Here is a 20,642-nt window from a genome sequence, read left to right on the forward strand (position 1 = left end):
TGGCAATCATTACCGGGAAAATATATAAATCGTTATAAAATATAAAATATAAAATTAAATTAGATGTAAAATATCGACTTTGAGGTAGAACACAATGCCACGATGTTGCAATTATTCCTGAAAATCATTAGAATTTTTTTCCAATTGTAGAATACTAATAATATTGACTGAAATACAATCATCCTATCTCGAGTATCGCCCTTGAATTTATAATGTTAATGATTTTTCAACAGTGAAAAATATTGCACAAAAAAAAAAACGTGAAAAACAACGTTTATGTCCATTGTCGGTTGAATATTGTAAAATTCATTATAATGTTGCTGGCCACGTTAGCCGATTAGTTTATTAATCCTTTCATTCGTGCATTTTTCCTTAAATGCGATTCACTTGAAATATCGCATTCATGGACTTTTGGGGTCGCTGATTATGAATCTGAACTCGAAGTTCGAAAATCCAAAATCGCGGATCCAATATGGCGGACAAACAAAAAAAAAAAGAACATTTTTTTAGTGCGTATTAAGCTTGTGTAAAAATTGAAATTCGGATTTTCGTGATAGATTAGCAGAAAATGCTTTTTTTCGTGGAAAAGTACGAATTTTGACCATTTGTTACATGTGCTATTCGTACAATAAATAAATAAATAAATAAATAAATAAATTTTGTATTTCTTTTTAGACTTAATAACATTTTAGGGACCATGTGGAATCAAAAAACTCAGCAACTGTTGGTAAAAAAATAGTTTAATAAATAAAAAGGTGTGACGCTGAGCGTCCCAGCGTGAATGAAAGGGTTAATCATAATTTCTACTGGAAAATCCATACGTATAATACGTTAACCTTGTCTCGGTTTTCTGGCCGTCCTGTTATTACGTTTTAATACTTGAAACTGCTTCGGATTACTTCGCGGGCGTGAGTTTTCTATTGTACGATATAACCACACACGCTTGCCTGTACATATTATGTGAGGTATGCGCGTGCGCGTGTGCATTACGCATAGTTTATTCGACCTGCAGCACGTTGGTACCCGTTTGCGGTCACGTGATGTATGTATACACAATTACGTAGCACGTGGTCGAATTGGAACCGTCAGAACTATATCAGTTTGCTTAGCCAGCTCCCGGCGACGCATTCGCAAACGAACCATGGGGACGAGTGGACGATATTGCGTTAGTTTCAGCAAAGTTCTCTTTATATCCTTCAATTATTAAGACAACACACGCGCTTGTTTATATTTTAAAAATCAGTCTGCACTTTCTACCGATACCCACTGATTATCCCAGTTGTGAAAAAGTGCCAACTTTTCTTTGCAATATTTTTGTGCTTAAGTGACGTAGTGAGTGTATTCAAAGAAACCGAAAAACGATAGTTCCGCTGATATTATTACCAGACGTGACATTTCGTTGCCGATTGACAATATTGTCGAACTTTTCGTCGTCCCGACGTTCTGCAGTTGATAAATGGTTGTTAAATTTTTCCAAAAAATCATCATGATCGGTAAGCAGATAATTGTTGGAAAACTTTATTGGTTATAGATTATGAAAACTTATTTTTCGGATTGATGAGAATTATAAAGCTACTGCGATAAACGTCAAGAACCAAGCGATACATTTTCCCATATTTCTATTCAATACTCTACAACTTGTATTTAAATTGTTTCGTTTTTGTCTTCTATAATTTCAACAAAGCGTTCGCATTCTATAATCTTTTACCGCTACATAGACAAAGTCGAAGACATATTTTTATTCTTTTTCTATTTACGCGATGCTGCAACTGTGTCATAGGCTGAAATTTCATAATACATGTAATAACTCCGTCGTTGTATAATACTAGCATTTTATGCATAATAGCTTCATGGTCTATAACGAAGGAGCGTAGTTATCATCGCAAGAAATAAGATCGCACCTAAGTACGTGCCGCAATTGTATAAGGCTATTCTCGATAAGCAGGAGTGTGAAGTGTTGTTGTACTAAGTGAACACAGCCGCGGCTTATGTTACACCCTGAAACCGCAAATTTCTGCCACACATGCGAACAAACATTTTCCTTGTGCGCGTTACAGCCGATCATTTCTGTGGAATCGGCGACAGGTACATTTATTGTTAGCCTTACTTACGAAGTATGAAGTGCCGCTTATATTCACGAACCAAGACATAAGAAAAGAAGCAATATATTTAAGCTGCAAGTATAAATTATCCAGCGATCTGTAGCTTCCAAACCATAGTTCTGGGAACCATTTATGAGCTGTAATAACTTTTTTTTACTCGTTTTTAAGTCTCTTGTGCGAATAGATTTCTTCGAAATAAAATCAGCCGTTGCTGAGTTCCAGTATCGAAATTGACAAACCATTTTAGAGGTTTTTCTGTCATTAGTGATACTTCAGAAGCTTTGACCCTTTCAGTTGCACATTTTTCATCTCAATATTTTGGCATGAACTTCTTTACTCCGGGGGATTCGACGTCGCTGATGACGAATCTGAAGTGAAAATTTCATAATTTCTAAATCGGAAGTGAAAAATTTATCTTGCCCGCTGTTTTGCAGATTATCACTATACAAGAATTAAATATCCAATTTTTGATTTTCGACCATTCTTTAAAAATTTACAATGTATTTATAGCGATTGCAGTCGTCACAAGCTTATGAAAAGTATATCTTCGCTATAGCATATAGCAGCTTTTTTGATTGGTCATTCCAACAATGCTATTTCGTCTATTATTGTTACATGGTGTATAATACCAATGGTTAAAGGCGTTCAACCTTAACTGAGCACTTTCCGCGTTCGATAGGTTGAGAATTTATCATCTTCCCACTTCGAGATAAAAAGTATGTCCAAAACGTTACTACCCATGTTGTTTGAGGACAATTTTGGCAGATTTGAAAATTTTTTTCTCACAATAGTTGAGAACGAATGTTTTTGTTCTTAACAAAAAAATATTGTCACTCAAATGTCAATGATTACATAAACATTTTCTCTATCCATTGAGCAGGATTTGATTTTTGATACTTTGTAAATCCTCAGAACGAAAAATTATAATGAGAATTTAAAAATCGAAAATATTTCGCCCGTTTCTAACCAAATAATGTTCATGTGAGTTAAAAAAATTCTACTATGTTCGTATATTGTTCTATTCAATTTTAAAAAGCCTGCACGTGGCACACGATGTTAGGCATTCTTATTTCATTTATATGCCAGTTATGTTACTTCAGTAGGCAATAAGTATGTATAAAATATATCCATATTCACTTTTGTGATAAAAAAAATGTTCCTCCAGACATTTTGTGTTAAACAAACGGAGACGAATAATAAAATAGGATATTGTAACCTCACGTTGATGAAAAAGGGGGGTGTGAAAAATGTGGAATTCATCGCGACATCATTCATGGATGGCCTCCAATAAGACCACAAACAGCGAATATTTGACGAAAAAAGTTGTGCTACTTTTCCAAGTACAGGCACTTAGTTTTCTAAATTGTACAAAGGATATTTTTTCGACATGATTACAGTAACAACGATTACGCGTTACGCCCGGCTTACATTTGCAGTATCGAGCTTCTGCACGTTATCTGACATTTATCATTTTTGTGAGATAAGAAAAACTGGGATCCCCGATGCTAATTAAAAGCTGCATGTAGTAAACATTCAGTTATTTCTTGTTTTTTCTTCATGAATGTTTAGCATGAAATAGAACACAAAGCCAGAAAGGTAGAAAAAACGGAGAGACTTGCTAAAAGCGTTAATAAGATACTCTTCAAACCCTGAATGACGCTATAACAAATAATGCCTATATCCGATCGAAATTTGAGAATGGCGGAGAAGAGAGAAAAGGATGCCTGAGCGGTGAAGAGGAAATAAGCATTCCGTTCGTTTGGCACCAATTAGCACAACGTTTTATAAATAATTCATACTTACAATTAGAACAATGATCTGGCATGTGCTAAATAGTACTTCAAGGTGCAGAAGGTGTACACATATTATTCTTAAAGATCTTCGCCCATTTGTTTGATAATAACAGATGTAGGTGATTAATTGTTATTAGAGAATGCCGAGGCGGGCAGATGATTGCGTCGAATTGAGTCAACTTATAAATATCGAGTTCGGTTGAAATAAACAGCTTTTTAACAGCCAAAATAGAATAGATAAAAAGCTGAATTCGTTTAGTAAAAATGGAGAGGAAAAACTCATGTTTGGGAACAAACGTGTCACGTAATTATTAAATGAAAATAACCATGCAATTTTCAAGATTTATAACTTGAAGATGAAGCTGAAAAGTCCAACTTGAACCATTCTCCTCGATATCTTTGAATTATCAATTTGTTTAGCAAATTCGTTTTCATCTTTTTTTATCTTCATACTTGGTGAAATTTTTCAATGAACTTATTCAGGAATAAAATCAATCATACGAACTAACAACGTTGAAGTGAAATTTCGTAAGACCTTAAGCGTGCGGAAAAAAATTGCAGAAGTTTTAAAATTAATGCGTATGAATGGAAAATCATTCGGTAAACTACGCAGAGTTAAGATTTATAGTAACTTTTTTTTTTTTCTTTTACCTACCATTTCGTCATTTCAGTGTATTGTGACTATTTGAATTTTTTTTTCAATTACCGACGGTTAATAACTCAAAGTGATAATCCCAAAAGACCAAACCTCTTGAACTCGTCAAATCATTTTTTTCGTTGCACTAAGACGTACAACTGTTCACTAGACGAACACACAAATTTTCACAAAAATAAACTTTCCTTTTTGGAAATTTGAAATTATTTTTTTTTATCACAATGCAAGATATCCTGGTTTTGAATGCCTACCTCGCGGGGATTTCGAAGATCGAATCTAACTCATGTGATGTAACATCGTTTCAATAGCAGTATCAGCAATGCACTAGAGTAACCCGCATGTGACGTTCAATTAATCATTTAAAACACATCTCAAGGTGCTTTATTGTGCTTCCCATTTATCCGCTTTTGTCTCACCCCCATTGTTGAGAAACTTGTCCCAATTTATTAGCTGCCATCATACAAATGCACATTGAGTATTTATTGTTGCATAGAATATACATACATATTAAAAGCATATGCATTATTACATGTACTCCAATAATACAATAGCGTTACGTGCCTTGGTAAATCGAATAAACTTACGTAAGCTCTATTGCAGATATCTACGTTTTTACGTGATTCATTATCGGTACTAGTGGTCAAATTCTTAATCACAAGTGAGGAGATATAAAAAAGTCCATAATTAAAATGAAATTGTTAGTTTTCAAGTTTCACGTTAAATACGCATATCAGTGTGTCCGTACACACTTAAAATGTTTCTAATCGAGTATAGGACTCGTTATTCAGACAATATTTTTCTCTTTCTTGATCGGATATTTTTTTTCACCCATTAATTGCCAACGCGACAAAAACCCGAAAAATCAATGCGATTTCTATACGAATCTCAGATTAACTTGGCGCGGAATTGGATTATATGCACACATATTACATATCTCTCTGTAGATTGAACACGTATGTAGAAATTGGTAATTTTTTACGTCAAGGCTACACACATATTGCGATAAATAGACACAGTAATGCAGTCCGTTCGTTTTCATCGCCTCGAAATTTCGTCATCGACTCCACGCTCCTTGCGAACGTAACACACAGCTTTTGTACGGAGAGAAATATTTCTATGAATTTACTTAACGTTCTTTTTGGATAGGTCGCAGAAATAATTATTTGACGCACAGGTATGAAAATAATTCCGTGCGTAAATCAGAATCGGTTTATTTCGATGAGAATCTACTTCTATTTACTTCTTCTATTAGATATATATCAACAAAAAACGGGGACTTCCGTTTCCGTTCTGAATGTGAGTGACAGGTGTGCGAAAGAGTCCGAGAGAAAAGGAGAGAATTTAGCAGGATAGCAAAGGTGAGGAGAAAAGGAAATAGGGCAGAGAAGGAGCGGGGAAGACATAGACGGGCGGTCGGGTGAAGGGAATAGGGAGGCAGGGATAGAAGGGAAGGGCGGGGGAAAAAGAAAGAAGGGGGAGAGTTTTGAGGTTAGGCAGAAAGAGCAGGCGGACGGCAACGATTCGGATAAGATAGGAATAGGCAGTGACACCTAGGGAGTAAGAAGGGGGATAGAGTAGACAGGTAGGCGGCGGATAGATAAGGTAGGGAGCGGTGAAGGAGAGAAATAGTATGAGCAACGCGGGTGGCCAAAAAGAAGGGGCGAACAGGGAAGAGGAGGAGAAAAAGAAAGGTAGGCCGGGGGCAGTTGCAGCGTTAGGGAGGGATAGGAGGCATAGCCTGGGATCGTCGGCGACGGTGCTAGACTTATGGAAGAGAAAGCGGGAGGAGGAAGGGGAAAAAGGGGAGGAAGAGGCAGACGAGTTGCAGGAAAGAGAAAGAGTATTTGGGAAAAGTAGGAAAGTGCACCGATCGCCGGAGGGTAAGACAGGGGAGGAAGGGAAGGTAGAGGGAGGGGGTATACAAGATATGTTAAGGTTGATTAGGGAAGAGCTAAAGATAGGTCTAGAGGAGGTCAAAGGGCAGGGAAGGGGGATCAGGGAAGAAGTGGAAAAGATTAAAGGCGAAATGGCTAGAAGGGAAGAGCAGTGGGAAGTAGAGAGGGGGGAGATGAAGGAAATGATAAGGGATCTAGGTAAAAGACTAGAAGAGGTAGAAGAGCGGAGAGGGGGTGAGATGGAAAGGGTAAAGGAGAGGCTGATAGAATTAGAAAAGAAGAGCGCAGAAGGAGGGGGAGAAAGGCAGGTACAGGGAAATGCGGAAGTGGCGCAGGTAACAATAAATAGATTAAAAGAGATGGAGTGGGCCATAGAGAGGAAAGAAAGGGAAGAAAGAAGGGGAAATATAGTATTGAGAGGAGCGAGACTTGAGAAGGGAAGAGAAAAGGAAGAGTTGAAAAAGATTTTGCAGCTGATAGGGGTAGAGGTTGAGGTAAAGGATATGTGGGAGGTAGGCGCGAAAAAGGGGGGAGAAAAGGGTATATGGATAGCAAGACTAGGAAATAGGGAGCAAAAGAGGCAGGTAATGGGAAGAAAAAGCCTACTCAAAGGGAGGGAGGAGAGAATAGACGAGGATCTCACCTGGGCAGAGAGAAGAATGAAATGGAAGTTGAGGGAGATAGCAGCTATTGAGGAGAGAAGGGGAAACAGAGTAAGAATAGGGTATGCAAAGATCTGGATAGAAGGGAAAATGTGGAAGTGGGATGAGATAGGAGAAGTGCTTAGGGATGGTACAGGGAGAGCGAGGGAAGGGGGGCAAAGGGAGGGGAGGGAAGGGGGGCAAAGGGAGGGGAGGGGAAAAGTGGGGGAAAGCGATAGGGAAAGGTCAGCAAGCGAGGAAAGACAAGAGGGAAGTATAGAAGCACAGGGAAGGGTACGTAGGGAAAGGCAGTCGGGGGAATGGGTAGTGGGGGGGGACAGAGGCAGGTGGGGAGGGAAATAAGGAGGAGAGAGAGGGGAGTAGGCGAGACAGAAAGGGAGGGGTGGAAAGTAGCTTTTTGGAATGTGGCGGGGCTCGCGAGAAAGGATGAAGATTTCTGGAGGGGGCTAGGGGAGTGGGATGTAATATTTCTAATGGAGACATGGATAGAAAAGAAGGGGTGGGAAAGGATTAGAAATAAGTTGCCAGTAGGGTATAAATGGGAAGTGCAGTATGCGGTTCGAAAAAATAGGAAGGGAAGAGCAATAGGCGGAATGCTATCAGGGGTAAGAAGGGAGATAGTAAGTGGGGAGGGAGGGAGGGAAGAGGTAAAAGAGGGCATGATAGAAAGGAAAATAAGTGTAGGGGGGGAAAAATGGGTAGTAATAGGAATATACGTAAATGGGGACCTCAAAGAAAAGATAGGGGAATTGAAGGAGCGGGCAGAAGAGATAGAGGGAGGGGTAAAAGTGTTAGTGGGGGGTGATTTTAATGCAAGGACAGGGCAGGAGGGGGGAGGATGCTGGGGAGAAGGAGAGGAGGAGAGTAGGAGTAGGAAATCAAAGGACAGGAAAATAAACTCGGAAGGTAGGCAGCTGGTGCAATTTTTAGAGGAGACAGGATGGACAATAATGAACGGGAACATAGAGGGGGATGAGGAGGGGGAATTTACGTATGTAGGAGGGGCAGGGGTGACAGTGATAGACTACGCTATAGGAGACATCGAGGTGAGGGATAGGGTCAAAAGGATAGAGATTGGGGATAGGGTTGACTCGGATCATCACCCGGTAATAGTGTGGTTGAGGGGGGCAGTGGCTAGGACAAGGAAGGGAAAAAGAGTAGGGGGAACTAATAGAGGAGACTGGACGGAGGAGGGTAGGATGAGGTTTAGAACAGAAGTCAAATGGGAGGGGATAGGAGAAGTGGATGTAGGGAAAGAGATAGAGAAAAGAATAAGGGAGTTTAGACGAGCCTTAGATGTAGGAGGGAGGGGGAGGGAAGCGAAAAAGGGATGGTGGGACGAGGAATGTAGGCGAAAAAAAGCGGAAGTTAGGCAGAGTCTAAGGAAATGGAGAAAGGGGGAGGGGGAAGGGGACGCGTATAGAAAGGAAAGAAGGGAATATAATAGGCTATGCGAGGAGAGGAAAAAGAAAGAAAATGAGGGATTCATAAAAGAAGCAGCGGAAGCAAGGACAGAAAGCAAGGTATGGGAGATAGTCAATAGGGAAAGAAAGAAGTGGAAGAGGGTGAATGAAGAAATAGGAGATCAGGAGTGGAGGGAGTATTTCATGGGAGTATTAGGCGGGGTAGAAAGCAAGGTAACAGAAGGCGGGGAGTCGGTAAATAGGAAGGGGGACGGGGAAGGGGAGCTGCAGAGGGAAGAGATTAAAAAGGTGATAGGAAAGCTGAGGGATGGAAAGGCGCCAGGGGGGGATGGAATAGTTAGCGAGGTATGGAGGTATGGGGGGGAAGAAATGGAGCAGTGGATATGGAAAACATGTAACAGAGTTTGGGTGGGGGAGGGCTGGCCAGAGGATTGGAGGGAGGGATTGATAGCGCCGATAGTTAAGAAGGGGGAGGGGAAAAGGGTAGAAGAGTATAGGGGGGTGACTTTGATGCCAACTCTATATAAGGTGTATGCGATGGCATTAGCGGATAGGTTAGAAAGAGAGGTAGAAGAAAAGGGCTTGATACCGCAAAACCAAACGGGTTTCAGAAAAGGCATGGGCACCATTGACAATATATATGTTCTTAACTATTTAATCAATAGGCAGGTGGGAAAGGATAAGGGAAAGATGGTGGCGTTTTTTGTGGACCTGAAAGCTGCTTTTGATTCAGTGAACAGGAAGGTGCTGTGGGAGACTATGGAAAGGAGAGGGGTGAGGGAAGGGCTAAGGGTAAGGATAGAGGAAATTTACAAGGAAACAAAGAGTCGAGTAAGGAGCGGGGGTAAGCTAGGAGAGGCGTTTTGGACAGCGAGGGGGGTAAGGCAGGGATGTCCGCTCAGTCCGCATTTGTTCAACCTGCTGCTGGCGGACTTAGAAGAGGAAATGGGGAGAGGGAGAAGGGTTGGGGGGGTGGAGCTAGCAGGCGGCAGGGTATGCACGTTAGCTTATGCGGATGATATGGTGCTACTAGCGGAAAGTGAAGAGGAAATGGAGGTAATGATTAGGAAGTTAGAAAGGTATATGGATAGGAAAAGGCTGACGGTAAATGTAGGGAAATCAAAGATTATGAGATTTAGGAAAGGAGGCGGTAGAAGGAAAAACATAGATTGGAGATGGAAAGGGAAAAGGATAGAGGAGGTGAAAGAGTTCAGCTATTTAGGGTATAGAGTAAAGTGCAATGGGGGACAGGAAGCACAGGTGAAAGAGAGAGTACGGAAGGCAGGGGTAGTAATGAGGCAGGTATGGGGAATAGGAAAAAGAAGGTTTGGGAGGGATTGGGAAAAAAGGATTTGGTTATTTGACAGGCTAGTATGGACGGTAATAGAGTATGCATCGGAGATATGGGGGTGGAGAGAGTGGAGGGCGGTCGAGGCGGTACAGGATAGATTTTTGAGATGGACATTAGGAGTGGATGGGAGAACACCGGGATATTTAGTAAGGGAGGAACTACAGAGGGAGAAACTAAGGATTAGGGTAGGGAGAAGGGCATGGAATTTTGAAAGGAAGCTGGAGAGAGGGGAGGGTAGCGAGTTAGCTAGGAGATGCTGGGAAGAGATAAGGGACAAGGCAGAAGCTGGGAGGCAGGGATCGAGGTGGGAAAGAGAAAGGGAAAGTTTCTTTGCGGAAAGGGGAGCAGAGAGTAGAGAGGTAGTCGCGAGAAGGGAGAGGGGCGAGATGGAGTTTAGGGAAATAGAGGAGAGAGAGAGGGAAGAACAGAGAAAAGAGAGGTGGGAGAAAATAAGGGAATCGAGGTACAACAGATGGTACAGGCTAGTGAAAGGAGAAGGGATACCAGGATATCTGGGAAAGGGATGGGGAGAAAGCAGGTGGATAAGGGTGGCAAGATTTAGGTTAGGAAGCGAGATGAAGGAGGCAAGGTACTGGGAAGAAGAGGAAAAGAGAAGGTGTAGGGTGTGCGGGGGGGAGGAGGAAACATGGGAGCACGTATGGGAAAGGTGCGTAGGCTGGGATAGAAGGGAGGAAAGCTGGCAGGAGGTGGTGAGGGAGATGCTAGGTGAGGAGGGGGGGGGAGAAGTCTGGATGAGAGAATTGGAAAGGATCAGGGATGTACAAGAGAATGAAAGAGTGAGATATGAATGGGAAATGGAAGTCGATTAGGATAAGGACGAATTAGGGAATAGAATAAGGTAAAATAGGATAAGGTTAAGTAAAGATAAGGATAAAAAGTAAGAAAAGGATAAGAGGGAAAGTAAGGGAATGGCAAGGCAATGGCACAGGACACAGGCAATTAGAAAATAAGTAAGGATAAGGTAGGAAGTAAGAATTAGGGTAAGAATAGGTTAAGAAAACATGTAAAAAAAAAAAAAAAAAAAAAAAAAAAAAAAAAAAAAAAAAAAAAAAAAAAAAAAAAAAATATTGTAAAGGAAGAAGAAAAGGGAAGTCCTTGTAACCCCAAGGGGAACAATAAAGATTACATACATACATACATACAACAAAAAACGGGCAGAGGAGGATGGGTGGTGAAGGGGGAGAAGATATCCCGATGGTCACTATTTAGAAACGCCCATCTCCAGAGTGACAATATAAAAAGTTTCATGATATACATGACAGATAGGCCCTTTCATGCATCTATTTTTCATTACATGCAATTCACTTGAAATTTCACATGCATTGGCTTTTGGGGTTACAGATTACGAATCTGAACTCGAAATTTGATAATTTAAAATGGCGGTTCCAACACGGCGAACGTAAATTCAAAAAGTTATTTAATTTTGGTAAAACTATATGTTACATGGTTTTTGGGGTCATTGATCACGAATCTGAACTCGAAATTCGAAAATTCAAAATGACGGATCTAGTATGGCGGAGAACCAAAAACAACGAGAAAAATTTTTTGGTGTGTATTAAGTTTGTGAAAATATTGGCTTTCAGATTTTCGTCGTAGATTAGCAGAAAATGCTTTCTTTTTTTTTTTGTGGTAAAGTACGAATTTCGATCATTTGTTGACATGCTCTATTTTTGCAATAAATAAATAAACAAGTTTATATTATTTCTAGACTTGGAAATATTCTAGGGACAATGTGGAACCAAAAAACTCGGCAGTGTTACCAAAAAAGTAGTTTAATAAATAAAATGCTGCAAAAAAAAGGTAGGACGCTGAGCGTCCCAGCATGAATTAAAAGGTTGATACTGTCACTCTGGCGATGAGCCTTTCTTAATAGTGGCCGTCTTCTATCGGTATTGCTTAGTTATAAAAAAAAATTTTTTTGAAAACTAGAATATTCGATGCAATGGAAATTATAAAAAAAAATAAAAAATAATAATGACCGAGGGTACAGAATTAATCAGGTGCGAGTTTTTTTAGTGAGAAAAATGGTAGACAGACTTAATACTTTTTTTCCAGTCCTCGACACGTAAAGAACAGAGTGATAGGTAGAATTGAATTGACTTGAAAGTCTGCACATAGTTGTGCGTGAGGCCGTACGCTTTTTGTGAAGTCAGGCTCTAATAGGCTCCAATAGTCTTATTGCCGTTCGGCGGGAAGCATAGGTGTTTCTCACTGAAATCGCATTCGCCTAGAGTGGCCTAGACCATAGCAGAATCCGTCAACGCCTACCTGGACTCCATATTACTCATAATTCATACAGACTTCCTAAAAAAACCTTGATAAATGTGAATTATGGGTGAAGAAGAAAAAACTTATACGTGTCGTTGCTTTATCGTGAGACATGAATTGCGATTAGTCTTGCACCTTTTATCCGCGGTGCAGACGCCTCGCGGAACAAGTGGATATACTCAGAATCAACGTAGTTCGATTCGTTATTCTAGAGCATGGAATTATTTAATTAAAGGGTTACATGGGTTTCGACATTTTTTTAAGATTTGTATCCAATAGTACAACGTGTCAAGAATAATTTCTCAAAGCTTCACGTCAACTGGAGTAAAAGTCTAGGAAAAAAAGCCTTTGAAAATTCCTCTCATTAGACTTGACAAGCCGGGAACTTCGCGTCGCAGGTATATCGTTCTTTTCTCAACACTGTATGTCTGAAGTCGATGGCCACGATTTCGCAAAAACTGATCCATCGATCTTACTGGCATTTTGCACACTTCTTCTAAGTAGCATTGACTAGTGATCGAAGGAAGGATTGTTCTTCCTCGGCCACAACTTATTTCACAAGGTAATAAATACATGGTATAAATTTCACCGAGAATCCCACTTTTTTGCATACAACTCTGCCAAAAATTCAAATTTCAATTTTCTTTTTAATCCTTCGTTCAGTCTCGAACTATACTCATCTACTAACAGAAAGTATTTGGTTTTTTAATTTCGGATGAATCTATTACGAATTATCGTAGCCACCGCAGGGATACTTTTCTCTGCGAGGCATCCAGGAACCAGGTCTCAACGGCTGAATTTTAAACATTTTTCAATGAAAATTTGACAAAATATTATTCAAATATTGTTCTTTAACGTACTTAATAGTTTGAATAAAATAATTTTTGTATTATATTAAAAAAACTAATGGAGAAAATACGATGTTTTTCACCTTCGAAATCCATGTAACCCCTTAATTTCTTTTAACCCCTTGGCAGTGCGGTAAAAATGAGATTTTCGAACCATTTTTGTGTCACACATTTCTTTTACAGATTTATCCCATGATGTCAGTATTTCGGTTATTGATGTGATTGAATTTGAATTTAAAATAATGTTTTTAAAATTCAATATGACGAATGCAATGTTGAGAATTGGTGCAATATAGTGGATTCAAATTTCAATTTTGGTTTGATTGAGTTGTTTTAAATTTGAGCGCCTAAATATGAGAAAATAACTGACATAATGTAAAAAACAATATAAACACTAAAGATACAAAGGTTTTTCGAAGTTTGACTACTTTTCGTATTTTCTCCCATAATATTTGATCCGCTATTTCGTATTTTCGTAATCTGATTTTAGGTTTGCATTCAGCGACCTCAAAATCTACGATATACAAATCCATATAGTAAAAACATTTTTTGTTTTCATACGCAAGTAAATAATTATCACAAATGAACCAAAATATTCTTTATTTTAGATTTTTCAGTGAAGAATCCGAAGTTGTCTAAAAATTTTTCTCATTGGAGTAAGAATTTCATGAATGAAATATGATAAAAAAAAGAATCAGGTTTCTTAGTATCTGACTTGTTGAACCGTCAAAAAATTCGCCAATGGAAAGTGCCCAAATTTCGAGTGAAGTCCGAAACTTATACGCGACGCGACGACATTTTGACCGTTAAGTTCCAACTCTTGACAATATTTCGTTCTCGACTTACAGCTAGTCAAAAATCCCTTAAACGTGTTTCCTTTGTGATTTTGTTTTGAATTGAGTACTAAAAATTTTTTATTCCGCAGTCAAGTTTGGCAAAGTGAATTAAATAAATCATCTCCCACAGTTTATCGTAATTTACAACGCTATTTATTGAACAGAAAAAAACTCTAGACATCTAGTGAGTTCTATGAATAGATTTAAATTCGATATGAAAAATCCTATAGAAAACACTTCGCTTTATTTTTAGTTTCAACAGAATTATTTATCTCGACTACTGGTCTCTTATTCATCACAGTGGTGTGATCAATCGATTGATTAATATTTCTAAATAAACAAGTATTCATTAAATCGATTAACACATCATTTCAACAAGTTTTTGTTTTGATCGATTGGTTAATCGATTACTGATACAGCTTGAGAATCTACTTTTTCTAAGTGAAAAATCTGCCCAACTTCTGAAAGCATTCGACGGCAACTTTACGCGTCGAATGCAAATTTTTCCTCAATGAATAACCTTCGGTAAATCTGTAAATTGAAATAAATTATATCCTGCGCAGATTTATATTATCGCGCAAGCGTGCCGGCTATGTGGGGATGCTCGTTTCACAACTAACAGTAAGGCACTGTTTGAAGATTTGAATATTGTCGGTGAGATCTGAACGTATAATGTAACGTGCGTAATGTGTACATACCTATACCATATGTAACGAGTATACTGTATTAGCGGCCTAGGCATACTGACTTTGACACTCAAGTACTTCTTTGTAGAGGAAAGATAAGCAATCTATTTTCGCAATCGGAAGAGTCAGAAAGAACCGAGTGCGGGCCGTGAGGTCAAGCATTGCCCTGTTTGAAACATTATTTTTCAAAAAATCGCGAACACAATTGGTGATATGAAACTCAATTATTGTCAGCCGCACAATGCCACCGTTTCAGCCATTGTGCCTTATCCTCGAAAAGCGAATGAGATGCTAGATATCTTGACGACAAAGTTAAATTCGGGGAAGTCTGAAAGAGTATCTCTTTTGGTCAATCACACGAGATGGCCCCGCAATAACCTCACTCACGGAGTTCTGGAGCTCATCGCGCCATTTAGCGTGACGTCAGAAGTGCTGCGATCAATGGGAGCCGCTCTACAACTTGCGCCGGAGATTTGAAAAGATAATCGAGGGTCTGATTAAAGTGCGCGTTTCAAAAATAGTAATAAATTGGTGTAGCCTTAGATCGGTCGTCGTATTTTCAATTGCTTCCAAGTTACCTCCAGAATTAAAAGATCAAAGATTTTTTTTTTTCAAAATTGGCATGAAATTATGAATAGATTCTTTTAATTAAGAATTTCGAAATATCGACAGATTTCACCGAGATTTAACGTTCTCCGTGACGGCTCAGAATATATAAAATACCCAAGGAAGTTTCTGAACAACTAAATTTAAGGGACTATCGAAGTACAGGTAGGATGCTTAATTTTAGAGTGACATGGAATGTTTTGAAAGGACGTAAGAATTACATTTCTGTCTTCCATTTAACACTGAGTGTGTTGAATAACCGACTTGTTTAAACACCGCGTGCCTGCCGAGTATGTAAGAATGGAGTGGTTTACAATTAAGTCTGTTCTCTAGTTGTGAAACACGCCTATACTTGCAGCGCTGAACTCACCAGAAGCAGCAGCAAGTATAATGCGAAGCTACCGCGGGACTTCTGCAAAGAAACCATTCGTCCATTACGTAAATACGATGAGTTTCAAGCCTGCTAACCAAAATCTCTTTACAATATCCGTAATCAGTTGATTGCACCACCATCATAACCGTGTAAGCAATGATGGTTCTGTTTCTTGATCCAATAAAATTTTACGATCAACCGCGAGATAAGGCCGCGCTCCTTTGAGTCGAGCGTTAATCGTTTTGTGTGTCCCCACTGCAAATGTAAACCCAATACCTACTACGGTTTACGCTTTTGCACCTGATCCTCGTTCCCGCTGCTCTTTGTTTGATATTTTAGTCATATCTCTCTGCTTCACTCTAATCTCGAAACGTTTGTTTTGTAATTCGCAAATTTATCTCCTCTCAATTATCTATGTGGATCAAGGGCTAAACTAGGATAAAGGTGCCTTTTGTTCTTCCTTGCAAATATCTTAATTTTCGTCTTACCCATTACACGCTGTCTTTCATGGGCGTTTGGGGTGACCGATTACGAATTTGAACTCGAAAGTCGAAAATTCCACATGTCGGATCCAATATGCCGGACGTGAATTAAAAAGTTGTTTGATTTTGATAAAAATTTATGTTACATGGTTTTTGGAGTCACTGATTAGAAATCTGAATTCATATTCAAAAAATCAAAATGGTGGATCCAATATGGCGGACTATCAAGAACAAAATCAAAAATTTTGAAAAAATTCTGCAAAATTTTTTGGTGTGTATTAAGTTGACGTAAAACTTGGCGTTCGGATTTTCATGGTAGATTAGCAGAAAGTCCTTTTTTTCGTGGAAAAATACGACTTCCAACTATTTGTGTACAAGTGCTATTTTTGCAGTAAATACATAAATAAATTTAATATTTTTTTTTACACTGGGAAATATTTCGAGAACCATGTGGAACCAAAAAACTAGGCAGTTGTTACCAAAAATCCAAGCGTAATATTCTTTGAGTCAAGCAGAAATAAATATTTTCGATTGATTTAAGTTTTTCGGCAAAAAACTTACGAATACGATTATGACATTCAATTTCTCAAACCGTCGATCAACTTCTAGAAAGTACCGGTACTTCTAATTATCGTATTATTTTTGTGCTCTCCTTCTCGAATGGGACATAATTTTCAGTAAGAACATCGAAATCGTCTACAAGAAGAAAAACTCGGATGTTTTGAACAAATTATTGAAAAATATCTTGCAATCAGAGAATAATTTATTGACAAATAACTCAAAAACCACGTGTCCGCTGAAGTGAAAAATTTAGCCAGTTTCAATTTAAGACGAGCCCCGTCAATTGATACCAAAATCATAAAAATCTGTTCGTTCGTTCTTCAGATATCGTCGGACAAAACTTAATCACTCATACACGAACACAGAGTCCCATCAAAAAGTGGTTGGAGGTGATTATTTAGACCTTGAAACGTCCAGATCTAGTGAAATATCAACTTTTCATTTTTAGGGTGATTATAATAATGTCCTTCTTTTTATTCTCGAAGAAAAGGAGTGGTCAGTTAAAAATACGATCTCCGTTTTGTCTGAAATTGCGATATGTATAAGTAATATAGTTACAAATTTTTTGCGCTCTAAGGGTGCAGCCGTCTGAAACAAATACAACTCTATAGTTCATACGGCAAACTTGTGTATCTACATTATAATTATAATAGAGCGAACTTTTACTCACGTCCATCCATCAGTTTCACATTAAAATCAATTTTCACGCCGACCGTTTCTTGCGTCTAGCCCGCCTACAGCAGCAAACCGACACCGGCGTTGCGTAATTATTCGGCACACTTATCCACGATCCGCGTATTAAAGTCGCACGTTCTTTAAACGGCCCGCGATATGTCGCAGCACGTGCTCGCGGGTCATGTAACAATTATTTTACCCACGTTACGCCAAAGTCTAGAGCGTTGAATGGAAATAGATATACCGCACGTATTCTATACCTAAATCATACCGGAATTCCATAAAATAAAGTAGTTCGCTATATATACAGGAACACGATTCGTTGTTATTCACCAGACACGGCGATCAAATAGACAGAGGAATAAATATTTTTCGACTCTAAATAATGTTATTTCATCAGTCAACAAAATAGCCAGAGTTTTTAGTTATTGAGTGTAACCAAATTTATTTCAATTAATAATAACAAGACATTTCTGTTATCCTATTTGTTCACCAAAATTCGTGAATTTCATATTTTTTTCTTGTGTGTGCAGTTCGTGGTTACGTTCGTCATTTTATATTCAGACCATATTTTTAGCGCGAAAGCTCGACAGCGATAACAATTTTTTCGAGTAAAAAATGCCTTTTCGCTTTAACTAGTTATCTCGAGTTGGCAAAACTATTGTTTTTCTTAATGCATTCGATATATACCCATAACGTGTAACTGATGAATGAGCAACGTCTGTGAACCCTAATTGTTGTCGACATGCTCGATTTACCAGAAATGAAAGAAATCCTGGTAAGAAATGTTTAAGTTTGGTTGAATGTTCATTTGACGACAAGCCACAATAGATATGTACATACGCATTGTACTTACTTATGTTTACTAACAATCAGTTGATGGGCTCAATAAAAACAGATAGACAAGAAACGAATGCTATTTTCATCAGAGTGTCGGGTAAAAAGATCTCTATGCTTATTTTCATTTTGCATACATTTAGATATAGCAGTATGAATTTAATCGCACTCGTAGTTCTATAATCAACACAATCAATTTTGCAGCACTTTGAACAACTCTAGGAAAATTTTACATTTTTGAAAAGTTGGAACAATTTGGGATCCACAATTCGAAATAAACTGAACAGATCATAGTATCTTAAGACGCCGCTGACCTGGCTTGTAAATATCCGTTGTGTGACGTCATAAGTATTTACAGTGCTTCTGGACGTCCAACCTAAGGCCGGTGATTTGATTGGCTAGTTCCGTTAGATCCGACCAATGAAATCACTTAAAAATCAAGACAGACATCTTGTAGATCACGATCGGGCTCCTATCACCTGGACCTTTCCTTGTCGAATCGTGCCATATTTACGAAAAAATAACTGATGGAATTGGTTTTCCCGGATTACGTGTGTATTTTCAACGTCTCTATCTCCTTGTCGCAATTGAATGATATTCTGAAATCGTAGAAGCGGTGAATATTCAACAAGTCGGTAATCCCAATCTGCCATATTTGATGTGACGTGATTTTATTTATTTCATCGTTATTCATAATAAATATTATCAGTGATCTGCATTACCAATGACTGTGATACAGACCTACACTTTTATTAAAGCTACGACTTAAAAAAATTTCTAGTCAGATTCGTACCCTCGTACCCCCGTTCTTGCATGATGAAGCAATGAAATTTTCCCGCTTCTGACGTCACGAAATATATCACTCGCCGGATCAGCGAGGACTTAAGATCATGTAGTATTCCTACTCTACCGACCGAGCAACCTCACCCTTGTCCTTTCTACATTAAATAAACAAATGAACGGAAAGGGTTCAAATTTCGACGGTGCATCGCTCTTTTGTAACGGAATTGAGAAAAGTTACTCATATCCCGTAAATCGTCAAAAAATGTGTGGTTCTTCTGACACGTGTTACTATTCCCACATTTCCCGTATTTCAGGGGCTAAAAAGTGAATAGCTGAGATACTTTGCGCAATTCTCGAAAGAATGAGGAGTAAAATGAGCCGTCATAGGACTGTTTTCATGGAATATTGATATCGCTAGCTGAAAACTAGGAAATAAAATAATTTCGTAAATAAAAGATGGTCTCACGATCAGCTGGGCGCATGGCCGAGCGTTCCTAGGTTTATTCGATGTAGGAAGAAAAATAGGTGAGTTTGTTCATCGCCAGTGATCGGTAAAGGTAGGAGTACTACATGACCTTAATATGACTCGGAATGTAATAGGATATCATACAATGTAATGTCACCGACTGAGAAGCCTGGTGACAATTTTACTTGACATTTCGCAACGAAAATACCGTATTTAGTATATGTATATTTTTACCTGACGATTTGACGTACTTTGCGGAGTTCTGTAATCGAGTTGTATTAAATCCCGCAAAAAAATGGCCACTTGAGCATCGACCCCTACGTATTTAATGTATTATTAAACTCTCCGTTGTTCTTCTAGCGTAGAAAGGTTTGTCTCCGTCAATTCTATGACATGGCACGAATTGAGCAACCTAATTGTCTTTGCATATTTCAAGCGAACAAAAGCATGTACAGCAAACCTGCGTTCCATCGACGAAAACAGTTCTTGACTCGTATCATGTTGGCGCATCCTGGTAGATATGTAAATACATACATGTATCCTTTGCTAAATAGCACTTTTACTTGATCCAGCAGGCGCAGCAGCCCAGGGCCAAAATCACTTGGGATATACGTACGAGACCTTCAGAGATGGATTTGCCTGTGTATGTATGACTGGTGGCGCGTAAACAGTAGACCGCCAATGATAAAAACACCTTCGATTATACGTAGTCATTTTAACATGTTTATGATAAATTCGTCTGTGAGAGTCTCATATGTAATATTCCAAGCGATTCTGACTGTGGGCAGCTGTGCGTGCTGGGTCCAGTAGTCGCATTACCTAGCAAAAGTATACCCAACATGACGCACCACAGTGATACATTTTTATTTTTTTTTTTTTGTATAAATTTTTTATCCATGTTTCTTTCTTTGGATAATACATTCGGAGATGCTTTGTGTCGTGAGTGTAGTATGGCTTAACGTAGATCCTTACTTGCACGTCTATTGCCTTTGTGTGTTCTTAAATATTCTCATTGCTTTTTGGCTTGGATATTCATTTTTTGGATTTGGCCCTTTCTTAAGGCTAGTCTTATGTCTGTGTAGGTGGGTGTGTACGATGGTGGCCACGGTTATATACAGCTGATGATGTCATTGTGCCGTTCGACCAAAAAGTACATTTCGGTACCTTCCTTGTCGGAGCAATTGTGCTCGGTACTCATTGTTCTGTAGTGATTGACAGAGGGATTGGCCTTGTCAATCCTAGAACTTTCCACATGTCCTGTGTTGTATTTCCTTCTGTTCATTTTGGAGGTCTGGTTTATCAAGAATTTCCCATAGTA

The 20,642-nt window shown here is 38.9% G+C and overlaps 1 protein-coding gene across 3 annotated transcripts in view; it reads left to right on the plus strand.

Annotated features, from left to right (window-relative positions):
• The window catches only part of LOC107222126, a 53,772-nt gene that overhangs the window by 14,346 nt on the left and 18,784 nt on the right, over positions 1 to 20,642 (plus strand). For 2 of the 3 annotated variants that reach the window (XM_046730907.1, XM_046730909.1), the window contains exon 1: positions 1,133 to 1,493. The exons of the other annotated variant lie outside the window; for it this stretch is intronic. In XM_046730907.1, the coding sequence (XP_046586863.1) occupies positions 1,457 to 1,493 (37 nt within the window). In that variant the 5' untranslated portion in view covers positions 1,133 to 1,456. Of the gene's footprint in view, positions 1 to 1,132; positions 1,494 to 20,642 lie in introns of those variants that run through there. 3 annotated transcript variants of the gene reach the window in all.

This window comes from Neodiprion lecontei, chromosome 2 (genome assembly GCF_021901455.1).
Source record: "Neodiprion lecontei isolate iyNeoLeco1 chromosome 2, iyNeoLeco1.1, whole genome shotgun sequence".
NCBI classification, from domain to species: domain Eukaryota; kingdom Metazoa; phylum Arthropoda; class Insecta; order Hymenoptera; family Diprionidae; genus Neodiprion; species Neodiprion lecontei.